Source organism: Arachis hypogaea, chromosome 6 (genome assembly GCF_003086295.3).
Source record: "Arachis hypogaea cultivar Tifrunner chromosome 6, arahy.Tifrunner.gnm2.J5K5, whole genome shotgun sequence".
In the NCBI taxonomy this organism is placed as follows: Eukaryota; Viridiplantae; Streptophyta; class Magnoliopsida; order Fabales; family Fabaceae; genus Arachis; species Arachis hypogaea.
The window spans coordinates 2,528,284-2,552,847 of record NC_092041.1 but is presented as its reverse complement, the minus strand read 5'-3'; the positions used below and the strand labels follow the sequence as shown (position 1 = coordinate 2,552,847).

At 34.1% G+C, this 24,564-nt stretch overlaps 3 protein-coding genes and 1 long non-coding RNA gene across 4 annotated transcripts; 2 read left to right on the top strand and 2 right to left on the bottom strand.

Moving 5' to 3' along the window:
• Positions 1-8,335: 8,335 nt before the first annotated feature.
• Positions 8,336-12,746, top strand: LOC112695314 (cyclic nucleotide-gated ion channel 1). The gene is made up of 9 exons (XM_025747606.3): positions 8,336-8,804; positions 9,234-9,319; positions 9,679-10,246; positions 10,329-10,538; positions 10,627-10,931; positions 11,013-11,124; positions 11,224-11,460; positions 11,549-11,943; positions 12,145-12,746. Exons 2-9 carry the CDS (start codon positions 9,291-9,293, stop codon positions 12,443-12,445), a joined length of 2,157 nt encoding a protein of 718 aa, XP_025603391.1. The 5' UTR covers positions 8,336-8,804; positions 9,234-9,290; the 3' UTR covers positions 12,446-12,746.
• Positions 12,747-12,761: 15 nt separating this feature from the next.
• LOC140173397 (uncharacterized) lies at positions 12,762-13,462 on the bottom strand. Its single transcript, XR_011862063.1, has 2 exons — positions 12,994-13,462; positions 12,762-12,880 (listed from the first exon to the last, which is right to left on the bottom strand). It is a non-coding gene; the product is annotated as an uncharacterized lncRNA (long non-coding RNA).
• A 728-nt stretch (positions 13,463-14,190) lies between these two features.
• On the top strand, positions 14,191-16,880 carry LOC112695313 (uncharacterized). Its single transcript, XM_025747604.3, has 3 exons — positions 14,191-15,123; positions 15,320-15,908; positions 16,401-16,880. The coding sequence occupies exons 1-3, from the start codon at positions 14,459-14,461 to the stop codon at positions 16,545-16,547; spliced, it is 1,401 nt and encodes a 466-aa protein (XP_025603389.1). The 5' UTR covers positions 14,191-14,458; the 3' UTR covers positions 16,548-16,880.
• Positions 16,881-17,578: 698 nt separating this feature from the next.
• Positions 17,579-23,431, bottom strand: LOC112695312 (histone-lysine N-methyltransferase ATX3). Its single transcript, XM_025747603.3, has 23 exons — positions 22,797-23,431; positions 22,662-22,717; positions 22,387-22,564; positions 22,137-22,235; positions 21,970-22,038; positions 21,817-21,885; positions 21,602-21,693; positions 21,427-21,519; positions 21,206-21,341; positions 21,072-21,138; positions 20,851-20,950; positions 20,620-20,744; positions 19,861-20,006; positions 19,630-19,734; positions 19,479-19,543; positions 19,176-19,380; positions 18,943-19,026; positions 18,787-18,834; positions 18,592-18,681; positions 18,409-18,495; positions 18,229-18,303; positions 18,036-18,136; positions 17,579-17,956 (listed from the first exon to the last, which is right to left on the bottom strand). The coding sequence occupies exons 1-23, from the start codon at positions 23,313-23,315 to the stop codon at positions 17,866-17,868; spliced, it is 2,700 nt and encodes an 899-aa protein (XP_025603388.1). The 5' UTR covers positions 23,316-23,431; the 3' UTR covers positions 17,579-17,865.
• Positions 23,432-24,564: the final 1,133 nt, after the last annotated feature.

Here is a 24,564-nt window from a genome sequence, read left to right as displayed (position 1 = left end):
ATACAACTTTACACTTATATTTGAAGTCAAAGTAAATTATTTTAACTATGTTATTAACAATACACTATTATTAAAATATTTGTTCCAATAAAAAATACCAAACTCAACTCCTATTACAACAAATAAAATACGTAATACAACAAAAATTTTATTTATTCAAAACATCATTTATATTGCTCATTTAAATTCTTCATTGATTATAGGAACCAACTTCACTATCACTAATATCATCAGACCTACATACAAGTCAAGAGATTAAGGAGAAACAAAATAAACGAATCTAAGACACATCTTTGATGAAGAACATATATACAAAGATAGAACAAAAAAAGATAATAAATCAAAAAATTTATACGAGTCAACAATTCAATAAAAATATGTCTCCACAAGAATATATGATAGAAAAAAAAAACAACTCCAATAATAATCAAAAATAAAAAAAAAGAAAAACATCATATAAAAAGACTAAATCTATCGATTAAAATAAATACAAAAATAAAAATAATAAATAAAGATATAACTCTATACAATTTCAATATAAAAAAGTTTTTATATTATAAAATATTTTAAACAAAAAATACATCAAATTTCATATTAATTTGTATATATTTTAATTAATCTTTAAATAATATAATACTCTTAAAAAAATATTATATACTATTATTAATTCATCATCTGCGTATTGCACAATCTCATTCTAGTTATAAAATAACTACCATTTAACTAGAATAAATGATAGTTGTTTTGTGTTGACTTGACTTTTACTTCCGTCAGCCATAGTTCTAACTTCTAAGTTCTTTCTAAATAAAGAATGCCATAGGCCTTTAAAAAAAGGTGGCTACTCCAATGAAGATTGTATGATTGTCATCATGTGAAGATATTTCATTTTGACCATTGGATGATAGATTGTAGGGCTTGATTTTTATTTAAAGTAAAAGTGTTATTTTTATTCAAAGTGTTGCTAAACAAATAAGTTACACTTTTTAAATAAAAATCATCATGAGAAGATGTTTTTGGCATCTTCATGGGAGTAGTTGCCTTAAAAAAATGCCACATTTATCGAATTCCTCCTTTAAAAAAATGATACCCCCATTTCCCCTTCTCTTTCACATTGCCTTCATCTCTTTTTCCTTTTTTTTTGTTCTATTTTATTTTGTTTGGAGACGAGCAAACATTTAAATTTAATATTATCGCTTCACTTATTCTCTTTTTAATTTCATGACATCAAAAAATACAGAAACTTCAAAAAAAAAAAAACCGGCCACTTATTCTTATTATTGAAGGAGATCATTCCAAATTATATGAAAAACATTTTTATGAGGTCACTTTCAAGAAGACTATGATTCCGAAAGTAAAAATTGCATTTCAACTAAACGAGTATCTGAAATTTCAATTCTAGATTTAGAGGCGAAGGTGGTAATTTTTGTGCAACCCGCACACAGAGATCGAACAATTGATGATTCGAAAATTTTATGACAATCCTTTGGGTCATCTATAAGAATATCGTTGGAGTTAATGAGAAGAACCACCAAAGTTATGTGAGAAAAAAATTTCTTGACTTCAGTCCAAAAAGTATCCGACAAACTCTCCATTTGTCATCCCCTACTAATCATATGGCAGAGTGTTATAGTGAGAGGGTAAACCGAGATTAGCAATTAGACCAAGTACTTGTTGAGATATGCATTTCAGAGGCCCAGTGAAAAATAGATTCAGAAGGAAAATCTGTACCAACTTAAGAGCAGTGACCTTCTTTCTTTGGCTAGAGAATGGCTAGACTTCATTCAGAGGTCTATCATGCCTACTAGCAACCAGTTTGAATGCACTATGAACGGAGCTATTATGATTTATTGCATTATGAATGGAGAGGAGATGGAGGTAGAGGACATCATTGCACAACAGATCTATAGCATTGTTTCCAACTCCTCAACACATGCTAGAGTGGGCTTCCCACATCTTATCTACCACCTCTGTGAAGCCGCTAGGGTGAAGGTGAAAAATGATTTTTCTATTCCAGTAGAGAGACCTATCACCAAAAAGACTATGGAATATGTTAAGGGGTATCAGAGGGTTCACAGAGGAGAGCAAGCTAGAGAGGAGGCTTAGTAGGACCAGCCTCCACTACTTCAGAAACAGTATTTTTTTGTCTTAGGAGTACTGGCAGTAGCTCACATTCTCTCTTGAACAGATGAGGATGACACAGGATAGCCGCTGGAAGCAGCTTACTTCCTCTCTCGATTAGATGAGAGCAGTATAAGACAGTCACAACACTCTTTTCCATCAGTTGGTGGCAGAGCAAAATACTCAGCGCTATGAGCTTTTTCAGCTGAGGCATGACTTTGGATACCTGAGAGGACCATATGGACTGCAGCCTGAGGAGAGAGATCCCACCGGGATGACTGAGATGGTTTAGTTCCTTTTGCACTTCCTATTTCCTTTCCGTTTCTGTTATACTATATTTTTGTTTTCTATTGCTTTGATTGCCTGCATGATCTTTAGTATTTTCAATTCTTAGGTTTTTATTTGATTCTATTTTTTGTTCTTAATTTGAAAATATATCTCATGTATCACTCACTAATCTTGAATCTAAAAAAAAGTGATGTATTGCATGAAAAATTGAGTCTATATTTAAGAGTAGTCTTATTTAAATGTGGTAGTGTTATTTGTGACTTTAAATACATAATATGAATAGTGCATATTTGAATTTGGATTAAAGGATGTTGATGCATAAAGAACAGGAATTTAGAGAACTATTATGAATTCTTTAAATTAAACAAGAAATTAATCCTTGAAGTAAAAGAAACAGCAAAAAGTAAAAGAAAATAAAAGGCAAGGTCCAAGGCTCTGAGTATCAATGGCTAGGAAGGTCAAATATGATTAAAATTTCAAAGAGTTATTTTTCTAGCCATATACTTGTGGTGTGAATGTGTCAAGTAATCCTTGAGACAGAGCACTAAGAGTCGAGACCAAGTGTAAATACAGAGTATGCTAAAGGCTTTGAGCACCACTGTCTGGGAGCAATTGAAAGAGAAATTATAACTCAAAGAGTTTTTCAGTTAAGTGATTTTGGTATTTTTGTGTCAAGTAAAACTTGAGACAAAACATTTAAAGTCATGGTTAGGCTCAAGGTGCAAAGCACCAAAGAAAAGAAAAGAAAAATGTTGTGTTCAAAGATTAATCCGAAGTAAAAAGGCAAGAAAATTCATAATATTATCCAGATTCTAATTTCGAATGACATTGACATTCCTAAAATTCAAATGATAGCGAGATGCCAAAACTATTCAAGGTTTCAGTGTTATTAATCCCACTTTGAGATGGGTAGGAGCTTAATTGAACACTCAACTCTCATGCAAATTTACATCTAAGGTTTACATTATTGCTTGAGGACAAGCAACAATTCAAGTTTGGTGTTGTGATGTGTGAGTATATTTCTTATCTTTTCCTAGTGAATTTACATTTGAATTTGTTAAGTTTAATCAAGATTTAGGTATTTTAAGCCACTATGAATGCTACTTTGAGTTGTGTACAATTCAATTTATTTCAGATAGCGTTTAGACGTGATGAGTTTGGAAAACTCTTATTTAATTTTGATAATGAACAAACATTATTAAAATGTTTAATTACAAAATTATTAATTTGATCTTAATTTATATTTGCCTAATTAATAATTTTGTTGTGCAGATTTTATATTGGGCCGGAAAATAAAGATGTTGCTAGCCCAAATTAAAAATCAGCCTTGCTACATGTTTTCTATCAAATCGCTGAATTGTTGTTTTAATGGGCCAAACTCAATGATATTATAACTAAGCCCATATTTAATTTTGATGAATGCTTTCCATGCTTGATCCAAAATCAATTTCATCAGGAAAGCAAATGTTAACCAAACGGGCAAGTTTTAATCTCAATGTTACAAGCCCAAATTCTATTTGTGATAAATGGTTCCAATCTTGGTCCGTAACCAAGGAAAAATGAAAGCAAAGTGCTTCCAACGGAACCAAGCCTTTAACCATGTGATGGATTTCAAAATCCATTACATTGTTAATTAATGCATGGGGAACATGAGAGAGAAAAATTCAGCTGAATTGATTGATGGCTATTATGACAAACACGCCACTCTAAGCTAGGGAAGTAAAAGCAAGCTATTCTCAATTAATTTGTTTAACCACTTTGTATTGATTTTCTTCAGATTCTTTTCATTCTCTCTCATCTCTTTCTTCTTCTTCTTTGGTCTTTGTCCAGTAAACCATGGAAGCCATGTTCATCAACAAAGAAACAGAAGGAGTTGCATGCATCAAGACCATCAAGCTAATGATGGCAAAAAAAAACACACAAAAATAAAAATTAGCTGTGGCTGAGATATTCACCAAATATGGTTAGATTTGGTGAGGTTATCTTAAGCTTTTCATGCTCAGAATAGGAAGATGAAGATTCGGCCAGCAAGGGAGATTCTTGAAGCATGGCTTGTCTTTGATTATGTTCAACCACCACAGGGAGTAGCTAGAGTGGCGAAGTGATGGTTGAAGGCAGAGATTGAAGCAGATGAAGTCATCATCATCATGAAGCATCAAGGGCCAGAAATCCATCTTGGAGAGGAAGCCAAGGATGGAGAGCTCGGATTGATGAAGGGTGATGATCAAGAAAGGACTAGAGGTAATTGCATGTTGGGTTTTACATGGTTATCTCTTCTCTCTCTAAGTGGCCGAACCGGTTCTGTATTTGTTGAAGGAGGAAGAAGTTGGTTCGGTTTTGGCTTCAAGTGTGGAGGCTTTCCTCTTCTTTAAAAAGGGGGAACAACCACTGTTTGAAAAAAAAGGAGAAAATTTGAGAGTGCAAGGCACAGAGTTCTCAGAGCTACCTGAGCTAACAGTTTTCTCTTCTCCTTCAATGTTCTCTGTTTTGTAATTTTTCTGTTTAATTTTGTCATGTCTTGAGTCTCATGGAAAAAGGCAAACAAGTGAGGTTTGTATGAAAAAGCCATAGAGTGGAAAAAGGCAGAGAGAGCAAAATTAAAAGAAAAAGCCATAGATGTCTTAGAGGTCCTTTGTTCATCTATGTTGTGTATCATGATTCTGTGAGAATCCCCTTGTAAGTTGGGTTAGCACTTTACAAGTTGTAATCTGATTGATTATAGTGAAATTCCATCATGTTTGTGATGGAGACTGGATTTAGGCTGCACTGCACTTAGCAGCCGAACCAGGATATATCTGGGTGCAATCTTCTTCTTCTTTCTACTCCATTTCTGTTTTCAACTATACAGGAGCAAAAACCAAAAGTTTCTCGTGTCAAGTGACGAGATAAAAAGAAAAGTCTCGTGGCTAGGGACGAGACAAAACAAAAAGTCTCGTGTGTAGTGAAGAGATAAAAAGAGTAAAAATTTCCATAATTAGTCTGACAAGTCAGCAAGTGTTATCAAGCGAAAAGGGGGCTAAGATTCAACCCCCCTTCTCTTAGCCACTGAAACCATCAAGACGGATTTGACAAAGTTTAGAAGGAAGAAACGGAGCCTGTGCAATCCAAGAAGGTGGCGCCAAACTCGACAATCTCCAAGTTTGACGCCATGATCATCACAAAGCCTTCATTTGCTGCTGGCATGGTAGCGCCAAACTTAAGAATTCCTAGTTTGGCGCCAGAATCAATATATGGACACACTCATTCGCAGACAGGGTTGCGCCAAACTTAGTCCAACCCAAGTTTGGAGCCAGCTTCATTTAGGGTAGTCCCCACGTCTCAAGAAAAGCCACCAATGTAATTCTTCAAGGATTTTTATTAAAATCTTTATTTTATTTTACAATAAAAAAGGATATTATTGAATTTTAGAAAATATATTTTACATTAATTAGGATTAGATATAAAAGGAGAAGAGATATTTGCCTAGGATTTCTTTTTCTTTGCTAGGGTTTACTTTCTGTATGAGTAACTAAACATCCCCTGTTTAGGTTAGGAGCTCTGTTTATTATATAGATTAATACTATTGCCATTTTATTTTGATTAATGTAATGATTCCAATTTCAAAGATTTGTTTTCGTTCTTCATCTTAGGGATTATGATATATCGAAAGAATAACCCTTGTTCTAATTGAGTTATTGTTAAATCTTGGAAAAGTAATTTATTTACTTGAACAATAACTTGAAAATAATTTTTTTTAAACGCTAATTATCTGGACTTAACAAGATGCGTGATATATAATTCTCTTATATTTGAGTAATTAGGGTTTTGTGGTTAATAAACTAGAATTAGACTTAAACCTCTAATCGAAATTAAGTGACTAAGGAATTGACGGTTATTAAGTTAGAAGAGACTAAATTACAAAGGAATTAGAGTTTAGTCAAATATAATTTGTCATGAATTGAATCTTGCATGATTAAAATAGTTAATAAAGAATAGAAATTCGAAAAATAAACAATTCTAAAACCTTAACTGTTTTCTTTCGTAGCTTTCACACCAAATTTACTATTTGTCTTCTAATTATTTGAATTTACTGTTTAATGCAATTAAACTCTCAAAACACCATTTTTTATTTGTCTAATTAAATAAATCACTTAACTATTATTACTTGATCCATTAATTATCGTAAAACCAACCCTCACTCACTTAAAATATTAGTTAATACGACCCAATACACATACCAATTAATTTATAGGCTTTAAATTCCGCACCATCCAACCTTTGTTCTCTTCCACTTGATGTCTAGAAGTGGCGTCCCTAAAAGAAATACAAGGAACATGATCTCTATGTTTCCTTATCCTAACCGAATCCCATTTAATTAACCCTCTCCAAATCCTTAATACTCTTCTTTTTTTTTATTTTTAATTTTAGAGTTTAAATTTTAAACTTTTTAAAAATAAAAATTAAAAATATTTTATAATAAAAAATTAGTTAATTAAAATTTTTCTGTAATTATTCTAAAAATAAACAAAAAAATTAAAAAAATAAAATTGCAAAATTTAATTAGTACTTAAATTCTAATAATATGAAAAAGCAAAATATTTTAATTAAAAAATAATAATATCATTTTTATTTTTTATAATATTATTTTACACATGAATGTTTTGCAATATATTTATATGAATTTATAGAAAAAAGGTGTCATCAATTAAAATAGAAGTGAAAATATCTTATATTTTTAATTATTAATTGTTCTTTTAATTTTAGTACTTGTCATAAATTGCACCTAAATATAAAATTTTTTAATGAACGATCTGAACTATAAATATAAAAAAGTGTTAGAGGTTGGTAAATTTTGTGATTTGTAGTCATCAATTAATTATTATTGATATATTAATATTTTTAATGCTATGAAATTTCATTCAATAGTGTAAAATTATTTATTTTTTCTTTTTTTTATAGTTAAATAATGACTAAATTTGAGTAAACATCCAATCCGGTCTTTGTCCATTTTTACGAAAGACAAAGCGATCCCTGTCCAAAAAAAAGGGACACTTCGACCCTCAACCTTTTTATTTTTGGACAATACGATCCATCTGTTAAAAAATTTATTTAAATAATAATAAAAATTAGTTTTATGGGAGTTTTATTTGTATTTTGTGGGGGTTTTAAACCTTCACAAAATTATTTTCAATAATATAGCTAATTATTACCACTACTACCACTACCTTCTTCTTCCTCATTATTATGGCTCCTACTTCTATTATTTTTATTGATTTATCATTATCATTATCTTCTCTACCGTCATCATTACTAATACCAATATTATCAACACTAAAACTTTCTTTTTTCATTTCTTATTCGATGTTATTTTTTTCTTTTAAAAAGTATTTGTACTATAATTACTATTTTTTTGTGACATCATTTTCATTGATAATTTTTCTTCACTTAACCACCATTGGTAAAGGAATTTTTTAAAAATAAATTTATTAATAGTTTGTGGAGGTTTAAAACCCTCACAAATACAAATAAAACTCCCACAAAACCAATTTTATAATTATTTAAATAATTTTTTTAACAGAGAAATCATATTGTCTCAAAATAAAAAGGTTGAGAATCGAAGTGTCCCTTTTTTTTAACAGGGATCGCTTTGTCCATCGTGAAAATGGACAAGGACCGAGTTGGGTGTTTACTTGACTAAATTTTAATAAAGAAAAATGTTAGAGGCTAACAAATTTTGTAATTTGTAGATATCAATTAGTCATTATTGATATTTTTAATGGTGAAAGATTTTATCCAATAATATAAAATTATTCACTTTTTTTTAATAGTTAAATGTTAGTCAAATTTTAATAAAAATACAGACCAATAACCATTTTTTTTTAATAAAAATGTTGGCTCCTGACTTTTTTTTTAATGTATTTATAAATAGATATATCCGGACGAAGAAAAAGCTAGCATCGTGATTCGTGAGTTAGTTGCAGGAAAGCACTTCCCATATGTTCGAAAATCCGTACCGTGTAGAGACATGATTATGAACATTCTAAATTCCAAATTCTAAAGTGTGCTACTACCTTCAAATACCCTAGTCCACAGGTCATAATATAATTAATTCCTTACTAATTTAACAATTTAATTAGGAAAAAAGAAATAACATGGTTGTTTCGTGCTGAGTGCTGACTTGACCCTTCTTAATTACATGGTCGACTCAGTCATAATTCCAAGCTTATACACCATTCTTCCCTCCCTCACCAACGCCAACAAAACTGAAACTCAAACTACTCTTCAACATTCAGTCTGCATGTAACGCTTTTTTATCTTCTTACTATATGGTTTTCCCGAACGGATAACGGAAACTTCAAACTTTGGCTTGGGAAACCATTTCTTCTTTTCTAACGGTTTTCGCATGTTTGAGAATTGAGGTTCGTGTTCGTTCTTTTTTCCGTCAACTCTTTGACAGAATTTTTTTTTTTTTAACGATTTGATGCCTTGTGAATTTTTATCACGTTCCTCTTTCTTGATTTCTCCGAAATCAAACACAGCCTTCGTGCTTGCAAGTTAATTCTGATTCTGCTTCGTTTTGGTTCGTAAGAGTGACTCGTTGATTCTATGTCAGTTCATTCATCAAATTCCTCATCAATACGGGGGATATTGATAATTTACATGTTTTCATACTCTGATATTTTGTTGATAGTTATGAACCCTTTGTTGGAGTTGGTTGGCGTGGCGAGAACGACTTTGGAGATTGAGTTGACTATGTTTTTGACTTTTTGTAACTGTTAGAGCTCGCATTTTCAAGCAACATTCTCAATACTCTCTATAAAGATAATAAATTTCTGCTGATTTTGCAGGCTCGAGAGTTGAATCTTATCTTTCACCGAAAAGAGTGTTTCCTGGGAAGCTAAGTTATGAATGCAAGGGAACCAAAATTTGTTCGGTACGTTTGCTCAAAGCCCGGTGTTGCTATATGTATTTTTAATTTTTTATGGTTTTTTTTTTCTATATTTCCAAGTTCATTACTCCCTTTATTGATCTTAGTTTTTCTAATTGGAACTATGAAATGGCATAGCTGCTAGTAATTAATGAGACTTGATCATGATTGATTTTGGTGTATGTAATTATCATTTGAATAAAGAAATTCTAATATAAAAGGGCTGAACTTAGATATATACATACATGACAGAGTACTGTGGTGTCATTTGATATATGCAGTCCATCCTAGTTAGTAGGTAAGGCTTAGTTGTTGTGTGATCGACAGATGTTGAATTTACAGGCTACATTTATATTTATCTTCAGGTTTGAAGACTGGAGGTCAACATCATCGGAACAAGAGAGTTCTGTTAATAATGGATATAAGGAAAGAAAAGGTATGCCAAGTGTGGGTGCTGTTTTGAAGAGTATTGGAAGAAAACTGGAGAGTGGTTCAGAAAAGTTCAAGAACTTGAGGAAGCCTTCAACTGTTCATCCTGTAAGTGATAGACCAAAAGAGAAACTGGCTTCTAGAAGAAGCAACATTCTTGATCCACAAGGACGAACCCTTGAAAAATGGAACAAGATTTTTGTGATCACATGTGTGATGGCAATCTCCGTGGATCCGCTCTTCTTTTACATTCCAGTGATCAATGACAAAAAGAAATGTCTGAATTTGGATGGCACGTTGCGAATCACCACTAGTGTTCTTCGAACATTCTTTGATCTTTTCTACATTCTTCGCATAATCTTTCAGTTTCGAACAGGGTTTATTGCCCCGTCTACTCGTGTTTTTGGAAGGGGTGAGGTGAACAATAATCCAGTGGCTATAATGAAAAGATACTTAAGTTCATACTTCATCATTGACATCCTCTCTATTATTCCAATTCTGCAGGTATCATCACTGTCCATTTCCTTTTGTGTAGCCAAAATGAAAAGACTTTCCAGTTCACTTTGATATTGTTTCAACACTTCAGGTGCTGGTTTTAGCTGTAACTCCAAAGATGAAAAGCTCACCGTTTTTAGCAAAGGACTTGTTGAAGTATGTAATATTGGTCCAATATGTGCCAAGACTTCTCCGGATATGGCCATTATTCAGAGAAGTAACGAGAACTTCTGGTATATTGACCGAGACTGCATGGGCTGGAGCTGCTTTTAATCTTGGTCTTTATATGCTAGCAAGTCATGTAAGCTGCTTGGATAACCTATTATCTGCTAATTATGATATGCTAAGTTTTCTATGATCACCAAAATCAAAGTTGTTTCTATTATCAGGTTGTTGGAGCTAACTGGTATATGCTTTCAGTAGAATCAGAGGCAAGATGCTGGCGCAAAGTGATGGAAAATGATAGGCACTTTAAAGATTCATACCTGGGCTGTGGACCTAATAGAGAATTTGTCATATTACTTCTCAGTAAAAATACTACTTGCTCTTTCATTGACCCTGATCAAAACCAAGACCCAAATGCCTTTGATTTTGGAATATTCAATGATGCTTTAGAATCATCTGTGGTGAATTCCGAAACAGATTTTCTTAAGAAGTTCTTCTACTGCTTTTGGTGGGGTTTACGCAATTTGAGGTTTGTGAATAGTCTTATTTTTTGTGCTAAAATGACCATGACAAAGCCAAAAGCAATAAGCTCTCTCGTTCTTTTTTACAGTTCTGTTGGACAAAACCTCAAGACAAGCACCTACATTGTGGAGATACTCTTTGCCATCTTCATAGCCATTGCTGGATTGGTTTTATTTGCGTTACTTATTGGAAACATGCAGGTATTACTTGGTTAGGACTATTAAAATACATGGATCTCACAAGTCACAAAATTACATGTGTCATTATATGATATCGCTCTGTGTTCACTATTCTTACAGAAATATTTGCAATCAACAACTGTTAGAGTTGAGGAGATGAGAGTCAAGAGGCGCGACGCAGAAAGGTGGATGTCTCATCGTATGCTTCCTGAGAGACTGAGGGACAGAGTTAGACGGTATGAACAATACAAATGGCAACAAAATAGGGGTGTTGAGGAGGAGGCATTAATTCGCACCCTCCCTAAAGATCTAAGGAGGGACATAAAGCGTCATCTCTGCTTGGCTTTAGTTAAAAAAGTGGGTATTATCCATAATTATGTCTCAATTATGCATCTTTAATCAACTAATGATGATGAACATGTTATGTTATTTTGTTTTGCTTTAGGTGCCAATATTTGAGAAAATGGATGAGCAGTTGTTGGATGCAATGTGTGATAGACTGAAGCCGGTCCTGTATACAGAAAAGAGCTACATTGTTCGCGAAGGAGATCCGGTTGATGAGATGCTTTTTGTCATGCGTGGAAAGCTCGCTTCTATGACAACAAACGGTGGAAGAACTGGTTTCTTCAACTACACGGTTCTTGAGGCCGGTCAGTTCTGTGGCGAGGAGCTGTTAACATGGGCCCTGGATCCTCACTCCTCCACAAATCTTCCCACCTCAACCAGAACAGTAGAAACCATATCAGAAGTTGAAGCCTTTGCTCTCATGGCCGATGATTTGAAGTTTGTTGCTTCCCAATTTCGACGTCTTCAGAACAAACAACTTCAGCACACTTTCAGGTAGACTAACTTTAATTTCCTCTTTGGTTATGCATAATCAGTTACCTTACAGTGGCATAGTCTACTCCACAAGAAACTAGTAATAGTTCAAAACCATAAACTTTGTTGTAGTAATATGCTTGTTTATATATAGTCCCATCAGAGTATGAACTCATCAGCAATCATAACATAGCATATTCAACAATGTGTTGTAATTACCAGGTACTATTCGATGCAATGGAAGACATGGGCTGCCTGTTTCATACAAGTAGCATGGCGTCGATACTGGAAAAAGAAGGTTGAGAGGCAATTACGCGAAGCAGAAGACAGGCTACAAGGTGCCTTTGTAAATGAGGATGAATCCTCTCTAAGCCTTGGTGCAACCATATATGCATCACGGTTTGCTGCTAATGCATTGAGAAACTTGAGAGAAAACAGCGAACGCAACAAGAGAATGCCACAGAGACTACCTCTGCTTCCTCCAAAGCCCGCTGAGCCAGATTTCTCTACTCAGGAACACTAGAGCGCCGGGCTGTGCCTCGCAGTTCCAACCACTTGAATGCAGATACTATTTCTTATACATACAAATTACTTGCAAAAGAAAACTTGGTAAACATGTCCACATTACACAGCATTTGTGTGTGAACATGTGTATATGCTGCTTTAATTTTGTAAGGCAAGTATAGTTCATTTCTTGTTCATGATGAAATAACAAATTCATGTAAAATTATGCCCGATAATGTCCATGATCTGAAAAATAAATTGTAGCAGACATGTATACAAGGAAAAGAATGAAGAGAAATGTATTTTTTTGCAGTTGGCAAGGCAGAGGTTTCATATATATAGAACTCATTTTATTTATTTATTTATTTATTCATGGCTGAGATGTACAGTCCTGGCAATCTCATATTCATATCATATCATATAACTTTAAATTTCCTTCTCATACTTCCAGCTGCTGCATGACCCCAAAAAAAGGGGAAGATATATATAGTTAGATTATGAGAAAGTATCATTTTAGAAGTTCTAAGTTGCAGTTAGAAGAATATGAATTAAAGAAAAAGACATTACTTGGAGCAGTTTGTTTTCAGGTCAATAGGAGGAATTGTGACAGACACTTCACACAGTTTGGGAAGCGGAGCTACACTTTTAGGACCATACTTGCCTATCTTGGCCAGTTCTTGCTTGAGTCACTCACGTATAACTGTTCTATCTTTTAGCGTTGCGGTGTCAATGTGTCATCACTCATTTTCTTGATGACGTCTCACATGCCTCAAAACCATCAGCTTCACAGCTTGAAAGGAGAATGAAAATGGAGACAAGAAGCAGCATGGCTACTCCATCATGAGTGCTTGCTGATTTTGGCATCTTCATTGTTCACAAAGTCCCAACTGAGTGACTATCAATTTTATAAAGAAGTGATTCTTGTAATTTATAATTAGTTAGCTATGAACACACCCAATGAAGAATCGCTACGGCCAATCATATGACGATTCTAGCTGGGATATTCTCTCTATTAAGGCATAAAGACATCGAGGATATAACTTGATTTGTCCCTATTTTATTTTATCTTATTAAATTTGGTTTAATATCAAAATTATAAATAAATAAATTAACTCAATACAAAATTAATAAATAATTAGTTAATTATCAAATTAAAGTTTAATTTTCAAACAAAAATTATTAATTTTTTATTTTTACTTCTAAGTAATTTTGTTTGTAACAGTTGTTTTTTATCATAGATTTTTTGGCTACAAATGAAAAATTGTTTATAATTTAATTAAGTTCAACTCTTGAAAATAAAAATAAAAGATATTTTTATAAGTTATATATAGTGAAGAGTATTCTAAAGAAGTAATGGACAATTTCTTTTAATTTTCATATCCTCATCCTCATTATATATAATACACATAGAATAGAAGTATTAATATAGATATTGATGTCTAACAATTTATTTTAATATATTTTTATTCTTACTACTCAATTTTTTTACATCCTTTATTAACCCTAATTCTATTTAAAAGTTTAAACTTCTTATGTTTAAATATCTACTTGTTTACATGATATATTAAAAATGTGAATTGGATGAAAGGATTAATCTAATTTTAAATTTAATTTTATTCATATTAAATGGGATTACCAATCAAACTTCAACCAAATTGAAATGGATTAGATATACATAAATACGGAAAGACATGAAAAATTTAAAAATATTAGATAAATAAATTATTTTTATAACTAAATTTAATCACAAAACGATTTTTTTTTGTCTCTATTTTTGTTTACAATGTCGGCAAAATTTGGATTTGGATCCATTTAAAATTCCGCGAGTTTCATCCTTTTTAATTTTTATTTAGTAGTCCGTTACTAGTTAAGACTTAAGAGTGATTAAAATTGTTATTATTCTCTTCTTTCTCTCCCTCTCCCGGAAATCGAGATAGGTCCTTTTTCCGAACCCTAATTTCCGTCTGCCCCAAAACTTTTCTTTTTGCCTTTCCTCTTCAAGTTCCCAATTGCTTCTTCTGTCAATTCTGCAATGGAGATGATGGATCACAGAAACTACAGCGGTAATATGTACAATCTGTTCGTGAAGCACTTGGACGGGAAAACCTTAACCCTAATATTCCCTTCTCCGATCCTCTTCGCCAAAACCATAAAGGATCGCCTCTTCGACCTTACCGGCATCCCGCCGCACCACCAACGCCTCGTAACTGGTTTCCGCCACCTCAACGATGAAGGATCGGCCATCTGCTCGCCGGATGGCAGCAACATCTTCCCGACAGTGCGACTCCTTCTGCGGCTGAAGGGCGGCAAGGGAGGGTTCGGATCGCTGCTTCGAGGTGCGGCGACGAAGGCCGGGCAAAAGAAGACGAACAATTTTGACGCTTGCAGGGACATGAGTGGGAGAAGGCTGAGGCACGTGAACGCGGAGAAGAGGCTGGAGGAGTGGAAGGCGGCGGAGGAGGAGCGGCGGCTGGAGAAGGTTGCGGAGGAGTTCCTGAAGAAGCAGATGAAGAAAGGTAAGAAGGGTGCTGGTGATGGAGAAGCTCACAAGTATGTTGCCAAGTATAGGGAAGAGTCTGAGCGCTGTGTCGCCGAGGTTGCAGAGTCTGTGAAGGAGGCTTTGAAGTCTCTCAATGGTAAGAGAAAGGGTTCTGAAGCTGCACTGGAGAAAGCTGATTCTAAGAAGTTGAAGATATGGTAAGTAAATTCCTACTTTCTTCTTTGGATCTTTTTTGTCTACTTGTTTATGTGTAGAATGATTGCGTGTTAACTATGCTTAGATGTTTGAATTTGGTTTTGGTTTTGTATTCTGGTGATTTGGAAAAGGAAATTATTTATTGATAATCTGATATTTATATTTATATTTATATTTATGGTTTTTTGAAATTTCTAGGATGGGGAAGAGAAAATTGAATGAAAGTGATAGTGACGATTCTGATGAGAGTGATGATGAAGGGGGGAATCAGAAATCCATTGTGTTGAATAGCCAGACTGAATCGGATACTAATAAGGCGGAAGGCAGTTCGGATTCGGTATCTTGTAAGAAACAGAGCGGAGACTCTTCTGGTGCAGGCTCTTGTGAAAGTGGATCTGAAGAGGAGAGAGAAACTGTACTAGAAGGCAAAGTCGAAGCTGTTGGATCCCCGAGTGGCGAGGCCACTCAGGCCAAACTCATTGATGATGTTGAACCTGTTGTATATGAAGAGATGATAGGGGCTGCTACAATGCCTTGTTCAGAGTCAATAACTGTGATTAGTGTTGAAGATAATGGACATCAGGATTGCAATGGAGCTGTTGGTCAAGCCTCAGATAATCTAAGCTCAGAAAATGGGGCTGATGCAAGCAAATCGAATGACATGGAGATTGATGAATCTCTTCAGCATAAAGCGTTAGTCCATGAAGAAATCTCACCAAGCACTAGCATTCCCGCATTGGAGGAGCCTCTGAATTTTGAAGCTTTTAATTCAGCTGCAGAGCTTGAGGTATATTTTTAGAACATATGATCATCTTGATTTTGATTTTATGGATCTATTATTAATCATTTGATTTGGAAATGCTACTCGGAATTTTGATGTTGGGGAAGTAATACTCCTGATTTATTGAATGCAAGTCTTACGGTAAAACATGTACTTTCAGAATTGCGGTAAAGTTTACGTTACCTGATATTAGTGCTTCAGCATGAAAATAGAGTTACCATTAGTGCAGTTTTGTTAATTAGAGTGTTAGCTGAGTTAGCAGAGTTAGTTATAGGAGCACTAACTTATCAATAGGTAGTAGTTAGTTACAGATATTTTGGGCAGCAGTAGGTTAGTTGACTTGCTATATAAGGAACATGAGCTAGGAGTCTCAAGTGTTGTTCACCATTCATTTGGCTAAGCATTCTCTCTCTCTCTCTCTCTCTCTCTCTGAATATAACTGTCCAATGTCCATTTCCTTCTGAAATCTGACTTATTCCTGTGTTATGGTATCAACAGGTTCTTGGCTTCGAAAGGTTAAAATCTGAATTGCAATCTCGTGGGCTGAAATGTGGAGGAACTTTGCAGGAGCGTGCTGCCAGGCTTTTTCTTTTGAAATCCACTCCACTGGAGAAAATTCCAAAGAAGCTGCTTGCGAAGAAATGAGCAGCGCTATATGATGCATCAACCTGAAAAGCTGATCTCTTTTTGTACAGTATCTTATAGCTATACTAGTTTTTCTTTGCAGGCAGAGGCGAGTGTATCTTGACTTGGGAACAGAATAATTCTCGTTTTTCTCCCCTGTTCCTTTTATGAATCACTTTGGCTGTGTATGTGTATTCAATGTGAAACCAGTCTAATGCATCACAGTCACGGACAGTTCTAATTTACCCTTAAGAATTAAGATGACTCTAAATTTTCTAATATTTAAATGGCTGATGCTGGCCTTCAAGTTCAAGTACACTGAATGCAGGGCCTAATAAATGATTTGCCTGCGAATTTATTCTTTTGGGTTCTTGATAATACTATTAGCCGAAGTATTTAAAATTTTTATTTTATGTTAAATGTATTGGAAGTTTAATCGTTTTATTAAAAAAAATTCAATCAGTAACCGTATTGTAGAATACAAATTAGCTAAATTTTAACTATGTATATACTGTATAGCTCTTTAAAAATATAAAATTGAATTTTTTTAATTTTTTTTTTAACTATGAAATATTTTAACTTGCATGCATTTACAATAATACAACGTCTATACAAATTAGTGTTTAATTTTAATGTTCTTACAGTATAGAATATTTAACTCTAAAATATTTTAAATAGTTGTCTAATTACCTTTGCTTTTTTGGACAATTATTTAATTTTTTTAATTTTTATTAACGTATTATTACATAATTAGGTGTGTGAAATATTTACACCATTGCATTAAAAAAATTAAATTTTCGGTTAAAATACTTGTTTTTTTCTTTAATCCTTAATGGAAGAACTGAATTTCATTATCCTTAATGGAAGAACTGAATTTCATTAAATAGAGTACATACCAGCTAAATATTTCTCTGTAAAGTGTAATTGTGAAAATGCCTATATTGATCGTCCTCAATAGCCAAGTATCTGGATCTGACTCCCGCCGTAATTGTCAAATTTAACCAAAGGCTGTCTAAATAGATAAAGACATAAAGTAGAATCAATGCTTGCCCTGTTGACCACAACATCGGATTTTCCTTTGTACAAGTTAATAAAATCAATATTGCTTTCCAATTGTCAGATGGATTGAATACAGTATACAAGAACAATGTGGCAATTTACAAAAAATGAATCCAGTTCATGGCTGATAAACTTTCCCCTTATTATTATTGTACAACACAACTATATAAACTACATTGAATTTGTGAAAAATAATTAAAAGAATTGCAAAATCGTAGAGGGTATTATTTCCTCCAAGGTAACTGCAATTGCTCCACATGCATGCACAAACAATCTGAAGTTAGTTCATAAACTTCCTACAATTGGGGGCTCCACATCGGCAGGGAACTTTGAGTTCATTCCTCTCATCTGGATCGAACAAGTAATCATACCTGTTTCAACATTCAGAGTTATAAAAAGAAAGAGTAAGAAAATAGCTGGTATTCATTCCGCACATTCAACAAACCGTACGTTAATTCTTCACCCGCAGAAAGATCGGTCTTGGCAATGAGAACAATCCGACTCTCTTGATCATTCAGACTCATTATCCTTGCATAGCAGTTCGGGTTGCACTGTATAATTCACATATAATACCCCACTAAACATAAGTTTTCATTTCTTCTCTCTGTTGGCATCACAAGTAATTAATGTACAAGTAACTTACAGAATGGTTTATCAAACGTGCAATATTGCCCTTTTCAGTTGCGTCGATTACCACGTCCTCACTAATCTTGAACAGCTGCATATTTTCATTTCAGTTAAAATCAATCATTTAAATAACTAAGGCAAAAATTACAAATGAACAAGATGTAAAGATATATCTTAGAAGGAGAAGAAAACTCACATAACAATCTTTGCCTTCTAAACGATACTTAGCTTCCCTCAGATCAGCAACACTGCGCCTAACATGCTCGCCACGGTACTCAACAACCTGAAAAAACACGTATAAAGAATGTTAGAGAAGAAAGTTCGTGTAATCATATGTTATGCACTTAAATGGAGAGGCCCCATTTCTCCTGATAATTACCATTTCTCCTTCTTGTAATTCTCTTCGAGCAAAGAGGCCCCATCCATGGACACCCGATTTTCCTAAGCAAACTCTACTGCTTTCAGTTTTCTGAAACCACAAAGCATTCAAAAATCACAAGGCTCTGAAGTATGAATTAATAATTAGGATAAAGAAAAGAAGCTTGAACCCTAGCAAACGGAGAGGTTAACTAACCTGTAAATGGTGAAGACGTTCTTTAAGAGAAGAAAATGCTTCAGCATCCTGTCATCCAACAAGTTTAGACTTCAGATTTTCATTTTGCTCTAAAGAAAGAAAGCTAGCACATTTTTAAATTTCAAGAGCAACCAATCTAATATGCTTGCAGATTACCTCGTTGCTGGCCAGTTTAGCTATAGCATCTAAAGAATGGAGATTTGGACCCCCAAGCAAGTGCATTACTGGGACAGTATCGCTCTGCCAATATCAAATAAATTATATAATGTAAAAAATATTGCATTACTTTGATGTATTATTTTAATTTAGATAAGATGAATGGAATGCAAGACAATATTTATCTTTAGATGTTAGTATGATAAGTCAAACATTATGTTCTGAATCGTTACCTTCTTGGAAGACCTTACGTAGACACGACACCTGGCGGCAGAGAGTGGCTCAACCTCACAACTATGAGATTTTGAGGAATCAACAAGGAGTTCAACATTGTTTGATGATGAAACGAGATTTGATCCCTTATAGCATCCCTCCTTATTTTGAGAGAATACTCCCTCATCTGTATGTACAACTAGTACGGCCTCTGGCTTTGGCACCCTGCAACAAAATCAAGGTAAAAAGCATTAGTATTTCAAAAACGAAAACTACATGTTAGTAACAAATACTATGTGTAATTTAGTGAATAAATCTCAAACCTGTGAAATTTACAATAAATTAGCTTCTGTGTTTTTTGTTTCCCATTCTTCTCAACAGAATGCAACTGTCAATTTTAACAACATCAAGTTATTAACATATAGTATAATTCCATATCCCATTCTTGCCAAATAAAAGAACCCTGAAACCTACTTCCATGCTATATCCCATTCTTGACGCGCACATAACATGAAAATATGTTGCACACTTGCAACAACTTGTACACGAACCATGCATTTGTTTACATATCACGCAAGTCTGCATCCAAAGAAGACAACAAGCACTTCAGTACTGAAAGTCTGATACTAAGAGCACAGAAAAATAAGAGAGTAAAATAATTCAAATATTCAATAACCTCTTTTACCCTATACTCAAATATTTTACCTTAAGAAAGGATTCAGGAGGAATTTTAAGGATTCCAACGGCTGGTTCCATCGCCTCGTGGTTTCTGAAAAGAACTTCCTGCTGAAACCAAGCACATGTTACGTGAACCCACAACATGTCCACGTCGGTTGGCTTAAGAGCACCACCTGCAGAATGTTTCCAACAATATCATAAAAGCTTATTTATTAGCGTTGGATGGCGAAGTTGATCATCACATATAAAATTTGCAAAACAAAAATCTCATTATGGGCATAATTTAAGACTTCATACACAATCATAATGAATATTACATGAAGCTTATAAGATAAAGGCATTTTTTGGGTGAGCTTCTAAGAAAATATCTCTTTTTAAGTTTTTTTTTTTTTAAAAATCTTATGAAAAAATAAAAGTAATTTTATGTTTGGATATCTTATACAAAAAGATATTTTTATCTATCAATTATGTTTGGATATAATGATATAAAAGTATTTTTTTATTTATTTATTACATGAAAAATATCTTTTTTTTTAAGGAAAAAAGATTTTTTTAAAAAATATGTAAATTACAGCTTCTCAAAAAAAATATTTTTTTTATTTTTATAGTATTTTTACTTTTATTACTAGAAATTTGCCAAACACGCTAAAAAAAAATATTTTTTCAATTTATTAAAATAATGGCACCCAAACAAACACAAATGCAAAGCATCTCTTGGTGAATTTCAAATAGGAATGAAAATTGTCTGATTTTGGAAAGAAGAAAATAAAATGGTAATTGACATGCCTTTAACTGGACAGAGGCAACACTCTCTCTCAATGTGAGGAGTTTCACAGACTCTACAAACCCACGAAGTAAAATCCTTAACATTCTTTGCCCCGTAGCATTCTTGATGGACAGCAATTTGGCACCTGCACAATGAACACGTGAACAGAATAGTTCAGTTTTCTTCCCTTCAATTCTCAAGAAAACAATCATGACAGTGCTGGTAAAGAATATCAACTATGATGAAAACACCTGTTACAGATAATAATTTTGTTGTCATCCCAGTCTTCAACCCATCTACAAATGGCACATCTTTCTGAGGTCCATTTTGCATAAACTGGCTCGTACTGCTCTGTGAAAATAAGGCAAAGTGAAGTAAACTTGTCTTTATTAAAGGCAAAATACATGACCGTAACTAACCATGACACTTGAAGGCTTCATTATATAGAAGTCCGCATGAAATAAACATTTACCTTGCAAGAAGGAAATCAACTGCTGCTGATCCAGGCGAGCTCCAGCTCGTGAATTGTGTTTGGTGATCTGGAAAAACATTAAATGTCAACCACAAAAAAAAGACCAAAAAAAAAGTAGCAAAACTGGTACAAACCCATTTTATTAGCGGTAGCATTGTGCTTTCCACTTTCACAGTATGTTTCCATTTTTTGGCTTTGCATCCTGAATGTCGTTCCCATTCAGGAAGATTATACTTTCTTGTACCGCAAGAGCTGCACTTGCACATAACCCTGCAATAAAAAACAATAACAAGAAATTCAATGAATTTTGGAAGTCGCTTAGATTAGCTAAGATAAAAAACTGCTGGGGGCTTACAAATGAAGCTTTGGAAGGTAAATTCCTTTCATGTCATTGCATACCACCGCTAGCTCTTCAGGTATTGCAGGTTTTTTGCTACTCTCTGTTGATCTGTCCCAAATAACAGTATTCCTAAAACACTGAATGACCATAAACAAATGAGTGAAGGGAGCAACAAATAATAATTGCATACTTTATTTTTGACTTGTAGATTTGCGGTGCTGTTAATTTATAATTGAACTTTCCCTTGCAGTCTGGGCAATAGTAATCCATATTTTCCAAATCCTGCATCCAGAAATCAATCAGTTATCTTCCAAATATTTGTGAACTAAGGAGTTGGGAAACCAGCCAACCAGCAAGACAGAAGTGAAAGAGACAAAAGGCGCTAAGTTAACCATGATATGATACCTTGAGAAGTTTGCTGGAAATTTTGTCACATTCAGCATGCACCCAAACATTACAACCATCACAGCATACCTAATTGTCAAAATTTGGATTAATTATTGAAAATAAAATACTCTAATTCAAACAAAAGCAAAATTAGAAGGCAGATAATCTCACCCAATTCCCACCATCCGAGTGGTGCCAAATCTTCTTGCAAATGCCGCAATATTGTTTTGATTTTTGTAACTGTGAGGAGACAACCAAAAACATTGAAAATTAGTTGGCTGTCATAAATTAATATAGTCAAGAAAGTAAAAACATGTCAAATGAGTGAATGGAAAAACCTTATCACAGTGTTTACAATAAGGTAGACGTGAATCCTTCATCTTCTTCTTGGGTTTAACCCGCAACATCAAACCGCACCCAGCACAGGACACCGCATCCTACAGAAACAGAACTACTAAGATTGATTTTGACTAATGCAGGGTAGACTCAGTCATCAATTATCACAATACTACTAAATGAAACTTTGAAACATGGTCTCATAATTAGTCATGGAGATATGCAGCACAAAATGGAAGAAATGAATATCACCTGGCATTGGCTGTAATGGTCTTGCTCAGCATTGGAACCTGCACCTTTCATATGCTCGCCAATTTGCTCGGGTAGCAATTGTGTGTCCAGAATTCCATCTTCCGCCAACATGGCCTCCTCCATAGCCATTTGAAACTCACTTATCTTGCTCTTGTACAACTGAGTCTGCCCCTGGAATCTAAATGCAGACAAATTTCAATGAGTAAATGGCAAATGTTTTTTACAAGAAAAGAACTGCATCAAAATCCAACAATGTTTAACAAACACCAACACACCTATCCATGAACTCCAAGAAGGGGAATAACATTCCCTGCTTCGCCCATGCATAATCCTATACACATGACAATTGCTTTAAATCCGAAGGACTCAAATTCAGAATCACAGAGTAAGACACTACGGAGAAACATTACCCGCTGCTTTCCGCTTTTGGAATAGCCAAAGAACATAACGCAAATCGCGCCGGGAATGCAGCGGCTGAGGACGGATTTGGGAGCTTGCAAGAGAGGATCAATAACGAGAGCAGGCCAAGGCGGGTAGCTCTTGCCGCATTTTGCCCAAACTATGTCACCCAACACAAATTCGTCGAGCTTGTACACGTCCTTCCTCTTTCTGCAGTTAATCTCAGTTTTGAGGAGAGTAGAACGGATTCCGTTAACGCTTGTTTTAACCGTCTTAACTGAATTGAGAGAGTGGTGGTAGTCCGAATCACAGTGATGTGTCCAGGTGTCAAGAACAGAATCGCTGAATCTGGAGGGAAGAATCCTAGTGCGGCGTGGGGGTGAGCGCACTGGATCATGATTGAGCTCAGCAGGTGGCGTTGGAGTGGGTTGAGTGTAAACTTGATCGAGCTTGCGCTTCTTGGATTCTGTTAGCTTACTACAGCGTTTGAGGGCATGGATTCCGGTTTTCAAATTGCGCTTTATTATCATCTTTGTTCAACCTTCAATTTGCAGCGAGAGAGAGAGACAGAGAGATGTACAAAGAATGAATTAAAGGAAGGGAGGTTGACGAGTTTGGAAAGACGAAGACTCCAATCCGATCCAATCCCAATTTTTGAGGAGACCGCCATTTGTAAATATTTTTGGCGCCACTTTACACCACCACGCTTTTCTTCTTTTTGTATTTTGTTTTCTTTTTCTCATTATTAATTACTAATTAAGGTATTTTTTTCAGAAAAAAAAAACGGCGTCAGCGATTTCTAAATTCTAATTGCTATGACATTTGATGTGTTATAACGGTTACAAGAAATATCAAATACAATAAATTATAAACTTTTGTACCCAAATGATTTAATCAACTAAATCCAACCAAGTTATTATAACTTAATTCAGTTTTATGCGCTATTATCTCTAACAACCTTTTGACTTGATGCTTGACTATATATAAATGTCTTTTCTATGTAAATTTCATTTTTCTTTTTGCATTCTATGTATTTTTTTTGTTCTCTGCATTCTCTTCATTTACAATCAATGCTCTTTAATCTGATTTGAATATTTAGATCAATTTTTTTTTAAACAAGCCATGAAATTAGATTTAAACCGATATTTTATTTTTGAAGATAATGAATGATGGAAGTTTACGGTGTCAGTTAAATTAGTTTATTAGTATTTGATACTCTTGTAGTTAAATAATTTCGTTTTTGTTTGAGAAAACTGGTGTTCATGGCTGAAAGTTTGAATTTGAATATAACGTAAAATTTTGGAATTTTTTTCATTGAGTTTTTTTTTGTTCCTAGTTTCGGTACATTAAAAAAAAAACATTTTGGTTTAATCAGAAACAGTTTTTGATGTTTTTTTAATTTCTCTATGATATTGACAAAGCTAGTGCACTCCAGGTAAAGTAGAGAGTGCAACACTCTTTAAAAGTTAACCTATTATCAAAAGTTATCAAGTAAATTAAATTTATTTATTATTGTTATTATTTTTTTGTCATGGACTGAACAAACAAAAAGACACTAACAAAAATACTAATTCTTTCATTTAACACATGGACGACCTTTACACCACAAAAATACTCAGGAAAATTTGATTGAATTCCTCTGTTATTCTGTTATCGTCGATGTGATGTCTTCAAGCATTTTCACTGTTTTATTTGTTGGCAGGTGCTTTCATTATCGTTCTGACTAGTCACAGATTTTAACGCTCTTGAACCCACCACATTCCACCTCTACCATAAATG